This window comes from Spermophilus citellus (genome assembly GCF_964194105.1).
Source record: "Spermophilus citellus genome assembly, chromosome: 1".
In the NCBI taxonomy this organism is placed as follows: domain Eukaryota; kingdom Metazoa; phylum Chordata; class Mammalia; order Rodentia; family Sciuridae; genus Spermophilus; species Spermophilus citellus.
Genome location: NC_138182.1, coordinates 71,207,086 through 71,228,659, shown reverse-complemented (window position 1 = coordinate 71,228,659; position 21,574 = coordinate 71,207,086). Strand labels below are relative to the sequence as shown.

Below are 21,574 nucleotides of genomic sequence, written 5' to 3'. Positions count from 1 at the left end.
TTATATAAAATGCATATTACATATACATATTTTATATTTACATACTTATATTTTGATATATACAGGTATTTATATGTTTAAATATATGTACATATATCTCTAACACCTTCTAGTCTGAAAGACAGGAGGTGTCCTGCTGGGACTTAGGGATCAGATTTGCAGCATGAGTAGACATTAATTCTACAGACATCATGGGCCACTGCACAGCAAAAGAGGCCACTGAGGAGGAGTGAGAGCTCTGCATTAGGAGAAAAAAAAAGAAGCTAAACTGAAATCTCCAAAAAATGAGAAGGCAGGGGCTGACTTGAGGAGGCATTTGAAAAGACCTCTACATTGTGGAGAACAGATTAAAAAGAAATACAGGAGCATGGGTTAGAAAGCTACTAAGGTGGCTGAAGTTAGATGATGGCAGGTGGCTCAAGTTAGAGAACTGGGTTATTTTTAGTGTTATTCAAGGATCCTAAGTTCAAAGCTAGCCTCAGCAACTTAGTGAGATCCTGTCTCAAAACAAAAAGTAAAAAGGGCCAGAGGTGTGGCTCAGTGGTTGAGCACCCCTGAGTTCAGTCCCTGGGAGGGGGATGGGGGGGACCAAAAAATTTTGGCAATGTAGTGGCATAGTATATACACATGAATTTCACAGAAGATACAGAAATGGCAAAGAAGAATATGAAAAGATGTATACTATAGGTGATAGGGAATGGGCGCTCATTCAACAAAATAGTATTTGGGACTGGGGACCTGTTAGTACAAACTAGTTCTTCTGTCTTTTAAGGGTCAGGGGCAATACGATAGCATCTTTCAAATCTCAAAACTAACATTCTTTTCATTAACATCAATTTGACTTCTACAAATTTAAAGAAATACCTGCACATGGATAGTGGATTACTCACTGGAGTATTTTTAAATTAAAGCAACAATTTAGAAACTTTTTACATTTGTTAATATAGTAATGAGTCAATAACTGATAGAGCATTTATATTTCATAATACTACACAACTATTGAGAATAAAGTACATTTTTAACAATGTCAATGGTGTGTACAAATCATGTAGCACAATTTTATGTACACAGAATACTATTAAATGTGTATGCATGTATTTATATGTGCTTACAAGATTTGAAAAATGCACACCAAACTGTAAACGGTAGTTAGCTCCTCTCAGGAAAGGGAATGCCTTTATTTCCTTCAGTGCTAGTTGAGCATTTTATAGCCAGCATATATTGTCTACATATTAAAATAAAAAGTATGTGTGTGGGGGGGTTTCAATGTTATTCCAATGAGGAACCACTGTGTTAAAATAATTAATAACTATTACTCTTATTTTTTAAGAGATATATGCTGAAATATTCAGGAATTAAGTGTGTTACTTTCTTCAAATGTCTTAAATTCTACCTCAGATGCATGCAAGATGGACACACACAAACATACACACTCACACAAGAATCAACCACAAATATTAACAACACTGGCCTACAATAAAATCCTGTTTCCTACTCCAGGATACTCTTATTTCTGCCTAGCAGGTCCCTTGATTCTAAAATACACTGGCCTCATCTGCCCTCTGCCCCTCCATACTATCTATGCCTCACCCATACCCTTACTCTGCAAAGCTATCTATTCTTTAGACCTCAGCTTGAGTAACACTTCCTTACAAAGGTCTTCCTTGACACTCCTCTGCATGTATGCTGCCACCTTACTTGTCATCTCACCCACAAAACTCTGTACTTTATAATACTTGGCAGCAGTGTAACTATCTACAGATATGGTGGCCCATACTTGTAATCTCAGTAGCTCTGAAGCCTGAGGCAGGAGGATCCAAAATACAAAGCCAGACTCAGCAACTTAGTGAGACCCTCTCTCAAAACAAAAAATAAAAAGGGCTGGGGACGTGGCTTGGTGGTTAAGCACCCCTGAGTTCAATCCCTGGTATAAACAAACAAACAAATAAAACAACTTCATATTTGGCCAGGAATGGTGGTGCATGCCTGTAATCCCAACAATCTGAGAGGCTGAGACAGGAGGATCACAAGTTCAAAGACAGCTTCAACAATTTAACAAGAATCTGTCTCAAAATAAAAAAAAAAATTTAAAAAGGGGGCTGGGGGTATATTAATGCCCCTCTGGGTTTAATCCCTGGTACCCTCAAAAAAAAAAAAAAAAAAAAACAAAAAACAAAACACTTCATATTTATTTACAGAATTTTTTAGGATTTAAAAGTATCAAAAGTAGAGGAAACTTGAAATACAGAAACAATGGATTGTTTTTATTCCCAAATTTTCTAAATTAGTTTCTTCCTTCAAGTTTGTCAAAAGAAAATAGAACATGACTTGGTGTCTAAAGTCCTTGGAAATGAAGGCTACCATGCTTCATTTTCTTTTTATTCCACTGTGAAGCACTTTGGCATTGACACTGTTGAACTTCTCTCTCTGTATGAGCTCCAGGCTCATGACAGCATAAGGCCAGGGATCCTCACTGTGTTGTAAACCAGGTGTGTGACAGTCTTGTTTTCTCCATCACTGCTTTCCCAGCATTTAACAAAAATGATTACATAAATGAATGAATCAGGAATTTTGATCAGAATTGTATGTGTTTGAGGAATATAAATGAGAAAAAATAACTAATGAAATGACAAATGATTTTGAAGACACAATAATCATACATAAAAGATGATTTTCCCTTCAAAATAAAAAGGTCACAAAATTAAATATTCTTCCCCAAAGAATCATTGAGAAGGTAAACTGCCTTTTAAAAGGACAGAAAGTTTTAAAAGAAGGTACTCTCAAAAGTCCTAGGGTTTTGCCCAGTTACTGTCAAAAAGTATAGGGATTGAGATAAACACATACTTGTTTCTTTTCCATTTATTCTTTGGTTGAATACTTTGAAGAACTTCAGCAGTTCTTTCAAAATTCCCAATTAAATCTTTCTAAGCCATGAGCAAAATTTATTGTAATTGAGTATTCAAATAATTCACAGCTTTTGCATCTTTTTCCAGAGTCCAGTTTCTTTACTTTCCTCCTTTTCCCCCTGCTCTCTCCCTCTGTTCTTTTGTAGTACTGGGGCTGGTACCCAAGACCTCCACATGCTAGGGAAGCACTCTACCACTGAACTACATCCTCAGCTCCATATCTTCTCTTTTTTAAAATCCTGTTTTAAAACCTCAAATTCTTCTTTCTCCAACTGAACAAATATACCTAAATGTGCCAAAACCTAAAGGCCAATCCACAGAATGCTAAATGTTTCTCCTAAATAATGCACTGTAATATTTGTCAACAAAACTGGGTGGTCACTTTTTTTAATTGATTTTTTTTAAACATAAATGACAGTGAAATGCTTTACAATTCTTATTATACATCACTTTTAAACACAGGTTACATATAAAAATATTAGCAAAATCTTGTCCTCAAAGAAGTACTCTTCTAGGTGGCTTAGTCTGAGTTCTGGGCCCCAAAGGGGTAATTTTCAAAGCAGAAGTTCCTTAACTTGAGCAAGCAGAATTATGCTTGCATGACTGCCTATAAGGCAGGTGTTTCTCAACATTCTGACTTGCAATTCTCTTGCCTATGGCTACCCACAAACAGAAGCTCATTTTCAGTAAATACCATCCCTGAACCCAGATTACACATGCTTCCCAGTCCACTACGCACATTTCACCAAGGTGTCACATTTATGACACCAAAAAAGTTAAATAGACAGAAGTACATCCTTGTATCTGATATGGAAGGCTGACTGCTTTATGAAAAATTGAGGGATCAGAAGGAGAGAAGCTATAAAACATGGTTACCAAGAAAACTGAAATTTTAGTCACTACTATTATTAAAGCAAAGCCAGTGCTGGAGAATAAATCAGTAGTTATTGAAAAATAGTATGACTGTGTTAAATTGAATTGTCAGGATCTTCTTTACCCTCTATAAAAACCTTGAGTACTAAATCAAACAACTCAACCATTTAAATAAAGCACTTAGTGATTTACTTACTTCTAAACAAGAATCCCAAATCCATAGTGATATGCAGCTTTCCCACAGTGGGATTACTTACCTTTTGACGCTGTTTCTCTTTTCTTTTGTCTTCTGTATCCTGTAGCATTTTTTCTTTCCATAGGTCAAAGAAATAGGAAGGATCAGTATAGAACTTCAGCCCATCCTTCTTATCATCTCTACGAATCAATGTATTATAAGTAAGGGGAAAAAGATTATTAGATACTTTCATATGCATGTTAATGTGAATTTAATTTTAACTCATGGCATTGTAACATTTGCAGAGGACATCTTAATGTGAATTTAATTTTAACTCATGGCATTGTAACATTTGCAGAGGACATCTTAACTATCCTATACTTTTTAATTCTCTAAATTTCCTTTTGAAAAAATGTGGAAAAATGTACAAACAGCAACTTGTTCCAGAATAACAAAAGTATTCCTGCACACTCAGAATTAAGAATAGAAAATTGCTCTGTAAAAATCAAAATGAAGCTCATGAATACTGAGTGTTAATATTTCAGTAAATATTTTGTTTATTCCAACAAGGAGGTATACGCAGGGATGAATGGACTCTTATACAGATACATTTACTTCTACTCTGAGCTTCAATATTATTAGAATAAAAACTATAAAGTGCTGTCTCTTCTTCTTAACCAGGTTGCCCAATATCTGAAATTCAATCAGCAAAGAAAATTTTCATGGGATATAACTGTAACTAGGAAAAAAAGCAATAAACTATATATTTTCAAAGCAAGTTCATTCACTTGTGGTCATTTTAGTGTCAAGTACGTCTTCAAATACTGTGGTTTTAGGAATATTTCAAAGGCCTCATAAAAAATTACTCACTTATCATGCAACCAAGAACAATGTAGCCAATATGAATCCAAAGTGTAATATAAATCAATAGGAATGTTCAAAAAAATCATGATGCAAAGTAAACTCTCTATAACACTAACATTTTTAAAAAGCATGTGGCCTGTAGACTTCCCAAGAGGAAGCAGTACATTCATACTTCATACTAATATTTCAGTAAGTCATTTAAGGTACTGAGATGCAAAATCAGTTAAATGAGTATAGACAGGAAAGAGCTTATGCCCAAGAAAAGAAAGCTAACACAGGAAGAAAAAAGGGAAAACGTCTATCCTTAAAGTTCCTGCTACGTCATCTCTTGCAGGCTTCTCGCTATAAAATGCTAAGGCCCATATTCCTACCATGGCTATTCTAGTCACTGTGTCTGAAGATCACTAACAAACCAGTGCAACTCTTTCTATATATACTTTAACCTTGGATTATTTAACATCCTTCCTTTCTTCTAGTTTCCCAATTTGTAAGCAGCTTGCATGATAGAGATTTTATTAGTAACATAATTGTGAAAAAGCAAATTTGGTTCCCTAAGACACTAAGGCCTTGAAGGAAAACTGAGGAACTTGCTAAAAAGTTAAAGATGTCTAAAATGCACATTCTTGCTTTTAAAAATGCAGTTAATACTCTAATAAAGATAGAAGCTCAATGAAGTAAACAAATGCCAATCCTGACTTAAGACTAAAAGCAGATATGTCTAATGTTTATCATCATCTAACCACTTTTCATCATGTCACAGTGACACATTTAATTCAAATGCATAATTTTATGTTTTATGTATCTCAATTATTGTTTTATGAATGAAAGGTAGATTTGGGCTGCCACTGCTAATCTTAAAACACATTATTAAAAAACCAAAGACATGCTTTATTTTCCAAAAGACTGAATTTGTACACATTATATATATTATGTACATTATAATAATATATAAAATCATTTTATGCAATTAAAATTTAAATCACTACAAATATTTAATCGTGATATTGATTAGTCAAATACATGTGGTTCACTGGATATTACTTTTATTTTTTATTTATTTTATTTCCTTTAACACAGAATTTTTAGTGAGCTTCCTTAATAATATCAGGTAGGAGAATTCTAATAAGCAAGCCCTCACACTACAGTGTTTATAGTGCGGCTGCCAGCACTAAATAAAACTGAAATTGTCCTGGAAAAACATTTATCAAATGAAAGAAGTCACAAGGGGCTGGGGTTATAGCTCAGTGGAAGAGGACTTGCCTAGCATGTGTGAGGCACTGGGTTTGATACTTAGCACCACATAAAAATAAACAAATAAAGGCATTCTGCCCATCTTAACTACAAAAAATAATTTTAAAAAAATGAAAGCAGTGACAAAAATACTAGGTGTGATGGTTTAGATATCAGGTGTCCCCCAAAAGCTCATGTGTGAAACAATGCAAGAATGTTTAGGGTTATGGGAGACATAACCTAATCGTGGATTAATCCATTGGCATGGATTAACTAGGCAGTAACTGTAGGCAAGTAGGTGACTGGAAGACGTAGGTCACTGGGAGTGTACCTTTGGGGTTTATATTTTGTCCTTGGTGAGTACAGTTCTCTCTCTTTCCTGGTTTCCATGTCCCTCCACCATGCCATTATGCCATGATGTTCTGCTTCATCTTGGGCCCAGAGCTATGCAGTTGGCTTACCATGGATTAAACCTCAGAAATCATGAGCCAAAGTAAAAGTTTCCTCCACTTAAGTTTTTTCTGTCCAGTCTTTTGGTCACAGAAATGCAAAAGTTGATCAATACACCAGGATTACCATGCTTTTATTCATATGTATCATATATTTTTAAAATTTGTGCCCTATAATCTCCAGCAAGCATACTTGTTCCATTTTTATACAAACTTCTTAGGGGGGAATCCTGCTCATCTCCCATCAGTTTATAGGGAGCGCTTACATTTGTTTTGAGAGAATCTTTTCTGTCTATGCAGGAAAAAAGGGACTCAGTTTCAACTGCCCTATCCTGATAGAGCTGTGATAAAAGGTATCTCCAAGCCTTGTTGAGCTCATAAAGGATGGAAAATGAGACTGGGGAAACTCTAATCTCTCCCTGAGGAGGGCCCTGCAGACAGGAATGTCAAGGCAGTGACACATACAAAGAACACACAGTATTCTCCAAGGGCCTTGTGGGAGCATCAGCTGGCAGCACTGACTCTAGGGCCACTGATTTCCACAATGTGTGCTGGGCAGAGGTGAAATAAGTGGCCTCCAAAGAGGAGAGTGTTGTAGTTTGAACCCAGAATGTCCCCCAGTGTCTTGTGTTTCCAATATAGCAGTATTCAGAGGTGGGGTTTTTGAGAAGTGACTGGATCATGAGGGGTCTGACCACATAGGTGGACTAATCCACTGATGGTTAAATGAACTTTTGGGAGGTGGTACCTAGTTGGAGGAAGCGGGTCATTGTGGGTGTGCCCTAAAAGGTTTTATCTTCCCCCTAGTCCCTTCCTTTCTCTCTTTGCTTCCTGGTATCCTGGTATTCCTCGGCCATGCCCATCCACCACAATCCTCTGCCTCACTTCAGGTCCAACGAAATGGAAGGCTGATCATGGACTCAAACCTCTGAAACCATGAGCCGAAATAAATCTTTTCTCCTCCAACTTGTTCTTATCAAGTATTGTGGTCACTACAACAAAAAGCTGACTAACACAGAGAACAAAGATGGACAGAGGAAGAAGCCTTTAAAATTTTTCTGTCCTTTTTCTTAGAAATTTGTTCCTTATAATGTATTTTACCATTTTAACAATAACAGAAAGTTAATTTTGTGACTCTATTTTCACCCTTAAAAACCCCTAACACTGTAGCATACATTTTTCTGAATTAATAATAAATGTCTCTGCAGTGCTAAAGCACTGAGACAGATATTTTGCTGCATTATAAATAAACTGTGCTGCTCCTTTTGAACTGGCTTTGAACATAAGTAAACACAAGATAATCACACATAAAGCCATTATATAAAATGCCCACCTCTACTTAAAAGATTCAAGTCTAAGAGTTAAAATCAGAGTTCAAACTTCTCCTGGTAAGTGATATGTATCCTGAAATACCAGAACTTTAGTAATCCAGCACCAGGGACTAATTTCAACAGCATTATTGTTTTCAAAGTTTGAAAGAATTCTTTTAACCCAAATGAGATATCCAGGATACATCCAGTACATAAGTGTGTTTCCAACACTGTCTAACTCTCCATCCACAATGACTAAAAACACTTTGAGGATGTGGGAAGCCATACCTGTAAGGTGTGAAACCACCTGCTGATCTTGAACTGTAGAACTTTTGAAAGCTTTTTTCATGTTGATGTCCTGTAGTGACACTGTTTAGAGAAAAGTCCCCCAAATTAAATTATATACGGAGATATATATATATATATAATATAATATATATATATAAAATTATATAGAATTTTTAACCATTTAGGAATAAGTATCAATTGACCCACTATAGTAAACATCTCCTGTAATAACCAAATGATGGGTTTTTAAATTGTTCATTTAAAACCATGCTTAAAGAAAATGACCATCCCTCCTCGCTTAGAGGTAACAGTTTTCTCTAAAATATGGTCAAATTATGGCTTTTCTTCCTCTGTAGAGATCAAATTTTTCACTGGACCTAAGTAGTAGAGCTTCAGATTCTTTAAACAGTCCTTCTCAGAAACCACATGGGAATATAGTTATGAGTATAAAAGGCATGTAAATACATAGATTTCGGCATCCTAGGGGAAAACCTCAGTTAATAATAGTTTAAGTATAATACCTTATACTTGTGCAAAAATCGCACAAGTGTAAATAATACATTAAGCTTTTACAACACTGACATTAAGGAAAGACAACAAAAGTTTCTTAACATAAAGTCCTAGAAACTGAGTAGCTTGACTTATGAAACAAAACTATACAAAGGAGCCAAAATATCAGTGCTAGATATATTTCTTTCTTGTGTCTGTACAGCATTTACATTTTATTTGTTCACTCATCTGACCCTGATATAAACTTTTTGTGGAGAGTACACTGGTCCTATTAACCCACCAGCTTGGCCACTGAAACTAATTCAGGTTGTTATGTGACACTTACAACATCTTCCAGCCTTCACCCCCCCCCCAGAAAAAAAAAAGGTGAGCTATATTTCCTATATTTCAGTCAAATATCTCTTCCACTCTCATATCCATATCAAGGAAAATAATAAGGTAAAATCCTAATTGAAAAGGGATTGTAAAGACATGACACATACACATACTATAAAATGTCATAAAATTTCATCTAGAGATTAACCTTTTCCAGCATAATGTTTATCATAATCATTTCAATTCAAAAAGCCAACATAAAAACCTAATAAAGTTGAATATTAGAAATCACCTGTGCTGGGCTGGAGCTCAGTGATAGAATACTGCCTGGCATGTGTTAGGCACTGGGTTCAATCCTCAGCACCACATAAAGATTAATAAATGAAATAAAGGTATTGTGTCCGTCTAAAGCTAAATTAAAAAAAAACAATCACCTGTGCTATCAATTTTAAAACTGAATAATTGATTTAAGATGTTATGAATTCCTTATCTCAACTGACAAAATTGCCATTTAAATTTTTATTTTTTAAAATATTTTTTATTAGTTGTTGATAGACCTTTATTTTATTTACTTATTTATATGAGGTGCTGAGAATCAAACCCAGTGCCTCACACATGCTAGGCAAGCACTCTACCACTTAGCCATAACCCCAGCCCTAAATTTTTATTTTTAACTAGAAAATAAAATTCAAAAATCTGATTTAAAAGAGCATGTTTTTAGCTTCCTATTGTTGGAAAAGTCAGAACATTCATAATGGATATTGATACTAATTTAATTTTACCTTTGAGCACGAACAAATATACTTTTTAAAATAATGAGGGATAAATTTCACAAATAAACTATGTTTTTTTAATTTACAGCTTATTTTTATTGATACTACTATAAATACAAAAATCAAATGCTGGGATCATTTTAAAACAGTGAGAGAAATTCTAAAATAATTTAGAAATTCTAAAATTATTTCATAACTTGAATGTTTTTCTCAAAGCAAATATGAATGGTGTATCTTGCAATTTTTTAGCAAATTTATTCCAGTCTAATCTCAGTCTTTCATTCAAAAAATACTGAAAATGAAATTTTTAAAATGGAATTACTGATGGTCTAAATTTTATTGCAACTGCCACAATTTTAGGAAATATAATCAAAATGATTTTCAGTTAACTTACATAGTGTTTGGTTAATGTTATTTTAAAACCTGAGCTTAAAGGCCTTTGGTAACTGCTATTTCTGAGATTAATAACATTTTTTAAATTGGCAGAATCACCAAGATTATCCATAAGCATCAACCCTAACAATTAGGCTAAAGGTTTTGCTCTTTGGCATGATACACCTATGACCCTCCCTCTTGGTTGGACTATCTCTTTGGATGGTTCTGTTTTAGGCAAGAATGTATTTTCAAAATAACTACCATTAACCTATATTAGGACTTCTACTACTGAATATATTTGAAGAAGCCTTTAGAACAAATACTATGTTTATATATAATTGTAGTACATATATATATATATATATTATATATATATTATTTATATATAATATATATATAAAATAGCAAATGCATGGTGTATGAGATAAACAAGATATGAATCTTCCCATCACTAATTAACCCAATGTTGTAGGGTTTTCCTCACTATTCTTCAAGGAAAAAGCAGTAATTACACTGCAATTAATTACTACCATCTTGTCAACATCACTTCTAGCTCACTGCTTTCATGCAATTACCTACCCTCTTCAACTGTGGAATCCAGCTGGGTAACTTTGACAGCAAGGCAATCAATTCTGTCTTGAAGAGAATTTGCTCTGATGTAGAAGTTGTTAGCCTCATTAAACAACTCACCAAATATGTCTTCAGCATGTTTGCCTGTAGAGGAGAAGAAATGGAGAAAGCCATCTGCTAAGGAGCTGTTGAGCTGCCCCTGCACAGCCACACCAGTGCTAATTAGTGTCAACACCCAGGGTCCTGTGCAAATGAGTGTAAAAATGAAGTATCACAGTCCACAGCCTTAGAACTTTGGGAATTTATTAGATATTTATATAATTGAAAAGTTGATGAAAAGTGGCAGAATTCTAAAATAGATAATACAGAATCTTCATCACTGCCTGAATGATCACTCAAGTTGTGTCCTGCTAAATGTGACTTCTTTAAGGAAGAAAAAAATTCTCATTTTGTATGTTTTAAGTATAAATACAATTTCAGGAACTAACCTTCCCTTTTACCCCTCAAAATAATTCAATAAATCATATTTGACCTTAAATTTACCTCATTCACAATGAGAAACATTAGATATTTGGTCCTGTTGTTTTTAAAAAAAAAATATTTTTAGTTTTAGATGGACACAATGCCTTTATTTTATTTTTTATGTGGTGCTTGCTGGGACCAAACTCAGTGCCTCTCACATGTTAGGCAGCGCTGCACTACTAAGCTATAACCCCAGCCCTGGTTGGCTCTTTACAATGGCATTAAGTTCTTCTAATTTATATTTGGAAATCTAGAGACAGTGATGTGTGATTTTACGCTCTCTAAAAATCAGTATTTTGAATTTTGAGTTAATTTTTTTTCTGTATGGTCAACTCTATGTTCCTTTGAGTGCTAGATATAACTCCCAACTTTTCTTAAAATGGATTTAATATTTCCGAAGATTTAACAAAGAGACATAAAATTTAGATCTACTTACACTGAATTTCCAAATCCCAATACCTTCCTTTACACATTCAACAAATATTTAATATCTGCCTATTTCATGTAAGGACTTAACTTCTATGACAGAGTTCTTTTTATTTTCTTTTTCCATCAATTTATCACTCAAATAACAACCCAAACATTCCAGAAGAAAACTTCAATGGAGCAAGCATAATACTAACATTTTCTTGGTGATTTACAGTTTACTGAGCACTCTCATAGCCAGTTTCTGTTCTCAGTGCTAAAATCCATCAGACTGTGAACTTCTGAAGAGCAAGAACCTTATCTGTCTGCTCAATGTTGCAGGCCCAGTCCTAGAGCAAGGCTTCCCACACACATACCCCTTCAACAAGTAAATGAGTGAGGCCCAGAGGCTATCAGGGAATTACTGTTTTTCATTTTCCAGGTAATCAAACTGAGGATCAGAAAAGTAATCTTTCTAAATCTCCTGACTGGCAAGTGGCAAAAGCAGATGAAACAAAATCATGGTCTACTAACTTTTAGATCTATGCTTTTATCATTTACTTCACTGAATCTACTTGGCCACAAAATACAAAAGAATATGGCAGATCCTCAAAACATTAAACATAGAATACCAGTATAATCCAGCAATTTCAGTTCTGGGTACATGTCCAAAACAAGTGAAAACAGGGACTTGAGAAATACTTGTACACTTAGGTTCATTGAAGTGTTAGTCACAACAACCAAGAGGTGGAAGCAACCCATATGACCATCAACAGGTGAAAGGATACACAAATGAAATATTCAGCATTCAAAAGGTAGAAATTCTGACACATGACACAACATGGATGAACCTTGATAACAAGGGAAATAGTCACAAAAAGATAAATACTGTGATTTTACTGAGATGAATTACTTAGAGAAGTTAAATTCTTACAAACAGAAAGTAGAATGGTACTTGCTAGGGGTTGGGGAAAGAAGAGAATGGGAGTTGTTTAATGGGAACAGAGTTCAGTTCTTCCACAAGATAAAAAAATTCTCAAGATCTACTGCACAATTTGAACATTCCCACAGTATTGAAGTGTACACCTAAAAATTAAGGTGGTAAATTTTGAGTTATGCATATTTTATCACTATTAAAAATGAAAATTTTGGCTGGGGTTGTGGCTCAGTAGTACAGCGCTTGCCTAGCATGTGTGAGGCCCTGGGTTTGATTCTCAGCACCGCATAAAAATAAATAAAATAAAGGTCCATTCACAACTAAAAAGTTTTTTAGATGAAAATTTTAAAAGTTTCAGAAGAAAATCATAAAAATTAAGGATTCTACACTGAAACAAACCTCTATTCCCCTCTTTACTCTGAATTGTTAACAGCCTCTTTCTCTATTTCTTCTGCAGTAATGATTCCAAATAACAACCCAAACATTATGTTTTTTTATCTCTTTTTTTATGTGGTGCTGAGGATCAAAGACAATGCCTCTCACGTGCTAGGTAAGCACTTCACCAATGAGCTACAACCCCAGCTCTTGTTTATTTAGTTTGATAGTAGGATATAAGGTGGTGAGAGAGATTTCAGTTATTTTTAAGATGACTAAAATCACAGCAGATTTGTTAGAAAAGAAAAAGCAGGTAAAGTGCTTAGATTTTGGGCTGTCATTGCATGCATTGTAATGCTAGTGATTTAGTGATTAGTTTAAGAAAGAGAGTGAAGGCAGTTGACAGTTGATGGGGGGGGCTTGCACAAAAGGCACAGATATGGTGGGAGGAAGCAAATGGGTTTAGGGACTGCAAGAACAATGTTGTATTGATAGAACAATTATCAAGCAGAAATTTGGTCATAGGACTTGCCAGATGATACTGAGTGGCTTATGTTCTATCCAAGTCCCTTTCCCCATTCTTCCTGGCATTTTTGCCCTACCACTCTATTAAACAGTTCTCCTGCCTCGGAAGACCACTTCCTTTTTAAGTCAAGGGCCAACTCTGGGCCTTATCTGGTCCATGGTTGCCATGTCCCCCTTTGCCAAGTCTGCTCACTTGCCTGCCTCACACCTAAATCCTATCTGTTGGCTCCTCCTCAGCTTCCTCCCCTGCCCAGACTAGAAACTTCTTCATATAAACCAATGGCTCAGGGTCTTGGGGGTTTACTTTTATTTAATAGAAGGTTTTTTTTTTTTGCTATTTGGCAAAAGAAAAAAAAAGTTATTTGTGCTTAAACCTAGTGTTTCAATATTTCCAAGAACTTTGCTCTTAAAAACTACTGACAGGGGCTGGGGCTATAGCTCAGTGGCAGAGCGCTTGACTAGCATGCATGAGGCACTAGGTTCGATCCTCAGCACCACATAAAAATAAACAAATAAAATAAAGGCATTATGTCCATCTGCAACTACCAAAAAAACATGGAAAAAAAACTACTGACAAAAATAGATCTCCATGTCAAATATTTCAATCTCCTCCCTTTCCTGTCAACATTCGCTTGGGTATCTAATCCAGTCTAATGGCTTCAAATACTCTCTCAGTGCTTATAACTCCTCACTTCTATTTCAAGGTGCACTCCGCCTGAAAGGCACACTCATATATTACACTTCTACTGAACAACATCACCTGGGTGTCTAATGAACAATCCAAACTCATGTTCCAGAACAGAATTCCTCATTTTCCTTCCCAAGCCTGCTCCTTTCATCATCTTCTATGCTTGAAAAGTGACAACTGCATCCTTCTTGTTACTCATGCCACAGCCTTAGGGGTCATCCTTGACTCATCTTGTTCTCTCCCATCTGTTGACTCTCCAGCAAACCCTCCCCAAGCATACTTTTGCAGAATAGACCCAGAACCTGACCATCCTGCACCACCTCCCTGAATCCCGCCCTGATCCAAGTCACACTCACCTTTCCCCTGGATATCACTTACTGCCAAGGAATTCACTTCCCATTATTCACCCAGACACATGCCTGCTTCAGATCACTTCCTATAGAGCAGCAGAGTCATCTTATCAACCTTAAGTTAGATCCTGGTTCTTTTCTGCATTCTTAAGTCCCTTCTGTTCCTTGCCATCTCACTTAGACTAGAAGCCAAAGACCAGGAAATGACATACAGTTCTCCATGATCTGGCTCCACTTACTCTCCTGGCCTCATCTCCCATACCCCTTTGCACGCACATTCCATTCCCATACACTGGCTTCCTCACTGCTTCTCAGACATGCCAGTGTACTCCTTCTCCCCAGTCTTTTGCATTTCCTATTCCTTCTGCCCAGGTCATTTCTGTTTAGCTCTCTCACTTCATCCAGCTGTATGTTCAAATGTCACCTTCTAAGTGAGACTTTTTAGCAACCCTAGCTAACTGTATCACCTCATCACATACATCATCACACCCCCTCCCTCATCTCCTCACTGCTGGAGTTTTCTCTTTAGTGCTTATTACCATGCAATCAAGTATGGTACTTTTATGTGTTCTCATAATTTATCATCTATCTTCCCCATTAAAACATATGATCCACAAAGACAAGAATTCTCCTCAGTTTTGTGCACTGCTCTGTCAATCCCCTGTGGCTACAGCACACCTTGATTATAGGTTTTCAGAAAATATTTTGGAATATATGAATAAAAATGCATTGACTGAGTCATCACCCGGTTAATTTAAAACTGACCCTTCAGGATGCAGACTAGGGTCTGTAAGAATAGATGTCCTCTCTGGGCTCCCACAATACTCTAATCCTACCTCAATCCCATGACTCTCATAACTCTAGTCTTTATTTCCCTAAGCTCTTTGAGGGCATTAGTTAAGCTTTTGAACTCTATATTGCTTTTGCCGAGCAAAAACTCTCTGTCACTGAGCAAAAACTCTCTGTCACTGAGCAAAAACAGTGATCTAAACCAGTGTCTTCTTGTTAACAAGTACACTGCCAGCTAATGTTCTCTGCTTGAAGTTTGGAAAATGCTGAGCTAAACAGATTAAACATGTTCCTATCCCTTAGGGCATCTCAAAATCTTTAACAGGCTAATATGTGTATGTGCTGGGAATCTCCAAGAGGATTCTAGCATACCATGCTTTCAAAGTGACCTGGCTTAGAAACACCTAGTCACATCTTTCAGAACTGCTGTTTTATAACACTCTCTTGGTAAATGCTGGGTGCCTTGCAGATGAGCACATGTTCTAAATGCTTTCGTATCCAGTGGTTAGTTCTTTATTTCTGAATATGTGACATAGTCAGGTGAAACTAATTTTTGTTTTCCTACTTGACAATTCATATTCATTACATATTTTATATAAATATATACATATATATTTCAGTGCAATCTCACAATCTCCTATCCTTTCCCCTTTAACTACACAGAAGACTAATTTAGAGGGAGAAAATAGATCTCCAAAAAGATGGGAGTGTATGTCACAGCCTCTTGCAAAAGTTATAGCAGCATTTGCAAAGCATTGTGACTATTATTGAGAAAAACTCTCTGTACTCTCTGCTAGATGCTATATAAGCAGAAAAGGATAAGTAACATGTGCCCTCTCCTATCAATGCATAGCTCTATTTGAAAAGCAAGCAATTGATACTATAGTTCCACTTGGAAGCTCTTGATTTACAGAGAAACACAGAAATTAAACACTTGTATAATTAATATTTTGCCAGCTGCTGAAAGCTGACAAGTGACTAAGAGGAAGGAAATGGAAGGAGTTGCATTTTTTGATGAACAAGAATAAAGTGTTGCAATTATAGTCTTCAGTTTTGCAAACAGCGACAGATTTTAAAAGCAGAATCCTAACTCACTCTTTCAATGGCAAGTCCATTAATAGTTAAACTAAAATAATTCTGGATTGAATTAGCAACCATACTGAGGGAAATGTAACTTACTCATTCATTACTGGCAAAGGTTACAATTCTGGACTTATTCATACCATATGAACTTGTTTCCAGCTTGAGAAATCTATGTTCCAATTACCCCCACATAAAAATGTTGCATGGATTTCAACAATATTCTTTCTAAGCATTTTATAAGAAGTTAATGAACACTGGTTATTAAACATACTCAGTTATTCAGCAAACACTCATCAAGCACACACTATGTGAGAGGCATTATCTCAGTGGACTGAAGAAACACAGCAGTGAACACAGTCAAAGTCTCATGAAGCACATATTACAGTTGGGGGAAACAGACAATTAAACAGAGAATGTGACAGCTGATAACTAACACCCTGAAGAAAACAGTAGGAGACTAGAGAGTGGTAGAAGATATTCTATAGGAGTATACAGGGGAAGAATCTTCCAGGCAGAAGACAGAAACATGCTTGGTATGTGTGAGCAATATCACAGAGGCCAATGTGGCTGGAAGCCAGTGAGTGGTGGAGAAGAAAAATAAATGCCCTCTCCTTTGAGGGGTGGGTGACTACAGTGGGAGTAAAGAGACCATCTGGGAGGATCCTGACTAGCAGGTGAGAGGTGATGGTGACTTAGACTAGAATAGTAGCAGTGAGACAGGCAGCAGGTGTACAGATTGGCAAATATTTTTAATATAACTGATATCATTTGCTATTGGATTGGATATCTGTTATAAGAGACAGAAGAGACAATCCAAAAGCAACTGGTAGAGTGCTCATTTGCTAAGACAGAGGGGTTGGGGAAAAGGAAAGGAAAAGAATGATAAATTTAGTTTTAGACAAGTTGAATCTGAGATGCCCATTAGAAATCCAAGATGCTATCAAATGGGTAGCTGTATATGTGAGTTTGAAGTCTAGGGGAGAGATCAGAAATGAACACGTACATTTGGAAGTCATAGCATAAAGATTGTATTTCAAGCCATGACACTGGAAGAGCTTGCCTAGTTGAATGGGAACAGGCAGAGAGGAATTTCAATGACTGACCTCTGGAGCACACCAACTTACAGGGGTTGGGAAGACCAACAAAGGAAAGTAATAACAAATAGCTGTAAGGCACAATAAACACCAAAGTGAGGTAGTCCAGAAGCCAGATGAAACAAGTCTCTTCAAAGGCAGGAAGTTATCAATAATCCATTGCTACTAACAGATTAAGTCATAGGACTGCAATTGATCGCTAGAGTCAGCAACTTGAAAGGCACTGATAATGTTGACAAGCACAGTTTCAAAAGAGTGGAAAGGATAAAACTTTAACTGGGACAAAGACAATAATGAAAGCAGAGATATTGGAGAAATAAATAGTTCTTTGAAGGACTATTGCAGTGAAAGGAAGCAAAAAATAGGACAACAGGGAGAGGACAATCTGGTTTAAGCTGAGAGATTTCCCTACATGTTGTATTTTATAGGAAGGATATATATAAGTGGGGGTTGGGGGAAGATGCAGAGAAGAAGGAAGGAAGGTAAACGTAGTCCTAGAGTGAGCACAAGGGGGTGGGATCCAGTGCTCAAGTGGAAGAGATGGTTTGGATAGGAGTAGGAACAAGTTATCATTTTAAAGGAGGGTGAGCAGGATACACCAGTACACAGCCCTCATAGTGGGTTGATATGTCAGAACACAGATGTCAAGATTTCCTGATTGCTTTTATTTTACCAATAAAATAATCAGAGTGGCCATCAGAGTGGGGTAGTACAGGATTAAGGAGAAGATATGAAATAAGCACTCTGATAAGAATACCAAAACTAAGAAATTATATCAGTATTGTTGAGCAACAATAAGAGTTCAAATGAACAAAGTACATATGATTTTAGATCTTTATTTTCAAATATAAGCATTTAAAGCTACAAATTTCTCTCTAAACATTTAGCTAAATCTCACAATACACTGATATTTTGTGTTTAATTACCACTAGAAATAATATCTAATTTCTGTTTTGAATTCTTTGTTGATCCAGTGAGTAAAAAGATACTGCTTGACTTTCTAATAATTGAGAATTATCTAAAACTATTATTATTATTCCATTATCATCACATTCTATATACTAATCTTTTTAAACTTATTCTTTTGCAGCCTAGCATATGTTCCATATTGGTGAAGTTCCATGGGAAATTAAAAGAATGTGCATTCCACAGTTTGGGAGTTCAGTATATACAGATCAACTAAGTTAGATTGGTTGGTAGTGTTCAAACCTTCTACATCATTCATTCATGCATGCAAGTATTTATTTCTTTATGGTCTACATGTGCTTTCAATTAGTGAGGGTTTCCCATTAAAATTTCCAACTAGGATTTTGGGCTTGTCTAGTTTTTCCCTTAGTTCTGTTTATTTTTATTCTATGTATCCTTGGAGTCCTCTTATTATACGCATATACATTTAAGACTGGTGTTCAGTGTTCCTGATTTTTACTGTGACAAAATGTCCTTCATCTCTTTTACAGTCTATCTTATCACCACCAAACCAGTTTTCTTATGCTTTATATTTACATGGCATATTTTTCTCATTATTTTCTTTAAGTTTCTATCTTTATTCTTAAAATACATATATTTTAGTCTTGCTGTTTTATTTAGACTGATAATCTCTGCCTTTTAAGAGGAGTGTCAAAATGTTTCTATTTAAAGAATGTATTGCCTATTGCTGGATTTAATTCTATCACCTGGGCATTTGTTTTCTATTTGTCCCTTCTGTTCCTTGTTCCTTCTTTCCTGCCTTCTTCTGGGGTAATAAAATAATTATTTTAGGATTCCATTTTATCTTTTTTATAAGTTATGCTTAATAGTTACTGGAAATTACAATATGCATCCTTAACTCATCACAATCAACTTTCAAATAATACAGTATTAACAAACAATATAAAATACTAGAGTATAATTCCATTCACTCCCTTGTACCTTCAGAGTTCTTATTATCACTTAGTTTCTTGTCACACAGATTATAAACTCCACAATAACTTTTAAACAATAGTCTCTTATATGTACAATAGACATAAATTTTAATAATATTTTTATTTCTTTCCATATTTACTTATTTTTTATGATACTGGGGATTGAACCCAGGGGCTCTTTACCACTAAGACACATCCCCAGCCTTTTTATATATTTTATTTAGAGAGGGTCTTACTGAGTTGCTTACAGTCTTGCTAAGTTGCTGAGGCTGGCTTTGAACTCGTGATCCTCCTGCCTTAGCCTGCTGAGCCACTGGGACTGTAGGTGTGTACCACCATACCCAGGTCCATTTTTACTTTTTTGGTAATCTTTATTCCTTCTTGCATTTCTATCTAGTATCATTTCCCTTTGGTCTAAAGAACTTTTTAAATATATTTTTTTGTAGTGAAGTTCTACTGGGAGACTAATTCTTTTCAGATTCTGTGTAAAATATGTCATCATTTTTTTTGTATTTTCAAAGGATATTTCATTGATTAGAGATTATAGAACATTTTTTCCCCTTCAAGACTTTATCCATTGTTTTCTGGTCTCAACTGTTTCTAAGGAAAAATCAGATGTCATTCTTAATACTGTTCCTCCTACCTTACTCAGCTTTTTTGCTGCTGTAACTAAAAGACCCAACCAGAACAACTTTAGAAGAGGACAAGTTTATTTGGGGGCTCACAATTTCAGAGGACTCAATTCTCAGATATCAGGCTCTATTCCTCAGGGCTCCAGGTGAGGTAGAACCATGGTGGAAGAGTGTAGTAGGGGGAAGCAGCTTTCATGATGATCAGGAACCAGAGAGAGGTCTCCTCTTGCCAGTTACAAATATCTACCCAAAGCCATGCCCCCAATTCCCACCTCCTCTACCCACACCCTGCCCCTTCAGTTACCACTCAGTTAATTCCTATCAGGGGATTAATTCATCATCATACAGTTTCCAACAGGTAAGCTTTGGGGGGGGCACCTCACATCCAAACTGTAACACCTCCCTATGTATAATATGCATCCTTCCTCTTGCTCCTTCCAATGTTTTTCTTTAACTTTGTTCTATGTTACTATGATGTGTTTTTTCTATAATTTATAAGTTCTGGAATTTGCCAAGATTCTTATATTTGTTGGTTGACAGATATCATCAGGAGTCAAGAATTATCATCCATTATTTTTTCTGCTTTATTCTTTCTCTCTTGTCTTCCATGGCTCCAATTGCATATGTACTAGACCAGTATTTTGGTGGCTCTAAGCTGATTTTTGTAAATTCACTTTCTGTTGGTGATCAGTCTGAACAATTTCTATTGGATTCTCTTCAATTTCACTGATCACTGTGCCGTCTGTTCCCATACCCATCAATTGAATTCTTTCTTTCTGATACAGTATTCTCCAGTCCAGCATTTTAAAAAATAATTTCATTTTCTCTGTTGAAATTCATATTTCCCCATACAAGTTGTCTGCTCACATGCTCTTCAATAAATTTTTTAATTTAGAATTTCCATTTCTATTGATTACTTTACCTCTCCTTAACCCTTAGCAAGTTGTCTACATTTTCTTTACAGCCCATAGCATAATGATCATAGTTATTTAAAATTCCAAGTCTGAAAATTCGAACTTCCCTGATTCTGATGCTTGGCTTTGTCTCTTCAAACTGTGTTTTTTGCCATTTAACATGCTTTGTAATTTTTTGATAAAAGCCAGACATGACACACTGGTAAACAAAACAAAACAAAACAAAATGGGAGTACACAGACCAGTGATATATTGGTAAGTTGTTGGGAAAGAGAAGTGCTCTACAGTCTATAGTTAGGTCTCAGTCTTCTAGTGAGCCTAGGCCCCTGGGTCTCACTTCTCTTCCCTCTCAGGTGAGACAAGAAGATTACAGGGGGCTGGAGTTGGTTATTTCTCTCCCCCAAAACTGTTAGGCTCTATCAAAACCTTGATCTGTTAGGCTGTATAAAAATAGCTTCTTCTGAGGGCTGGCATGCTAAGAAGAAAAAATGTTCTGGGCTTATTTCAAAATGGTTGCTTTTCCCCTTTCACTACTGAAGACTTGGGGTATTTTCTTTCAGCTTTTATCATGAGAACATGGTAAGGCTCCCAACAGTAAAACACACAGAACCACAAAAAAGGCTGCAAGACAGAGGAATCAGATCATATATAGGGGGAGACCAATTTGCATCTCAGAAAATTTCCCAAGCATGAAGAATGAATTAGAAAACCAAATACAAGA

The 21,574-nt window shown here is 35.9% G+C and overlaps 1 protein-coding gene across 1 annotated transcript in view; it reads right to left on the bottom strand.

The window, feature by feature from the left end:
• The window catches only part of LOC308649900 (actin-binding protein WASF3-like), a gene marked incomplete at both ends in the record, with an annotated part of 60,238 nt that overhangs the window by 8,124 nt on the left and 30,540 nt on the right, over window positions 1–21,574 (bottom strand). Inside the window, 3 exons of the mRNA XM_081295787.1 lie at window positions 4,037–4,200; window positions 8,096–8,176; window positions 10,648–10,782. Of these exons, the coding sequence (XP_081151913.1) occupies window positions 4,037–4,200; window positions 8,096–8,176; window positions 10,648–10,782 (380 nt within the window). The remainder of the gene's footprint in view (window positions 1–4,036; window positions 4,201–8,095; window positions 8,177–10,647; window positions 10,783–21,574) is intronic.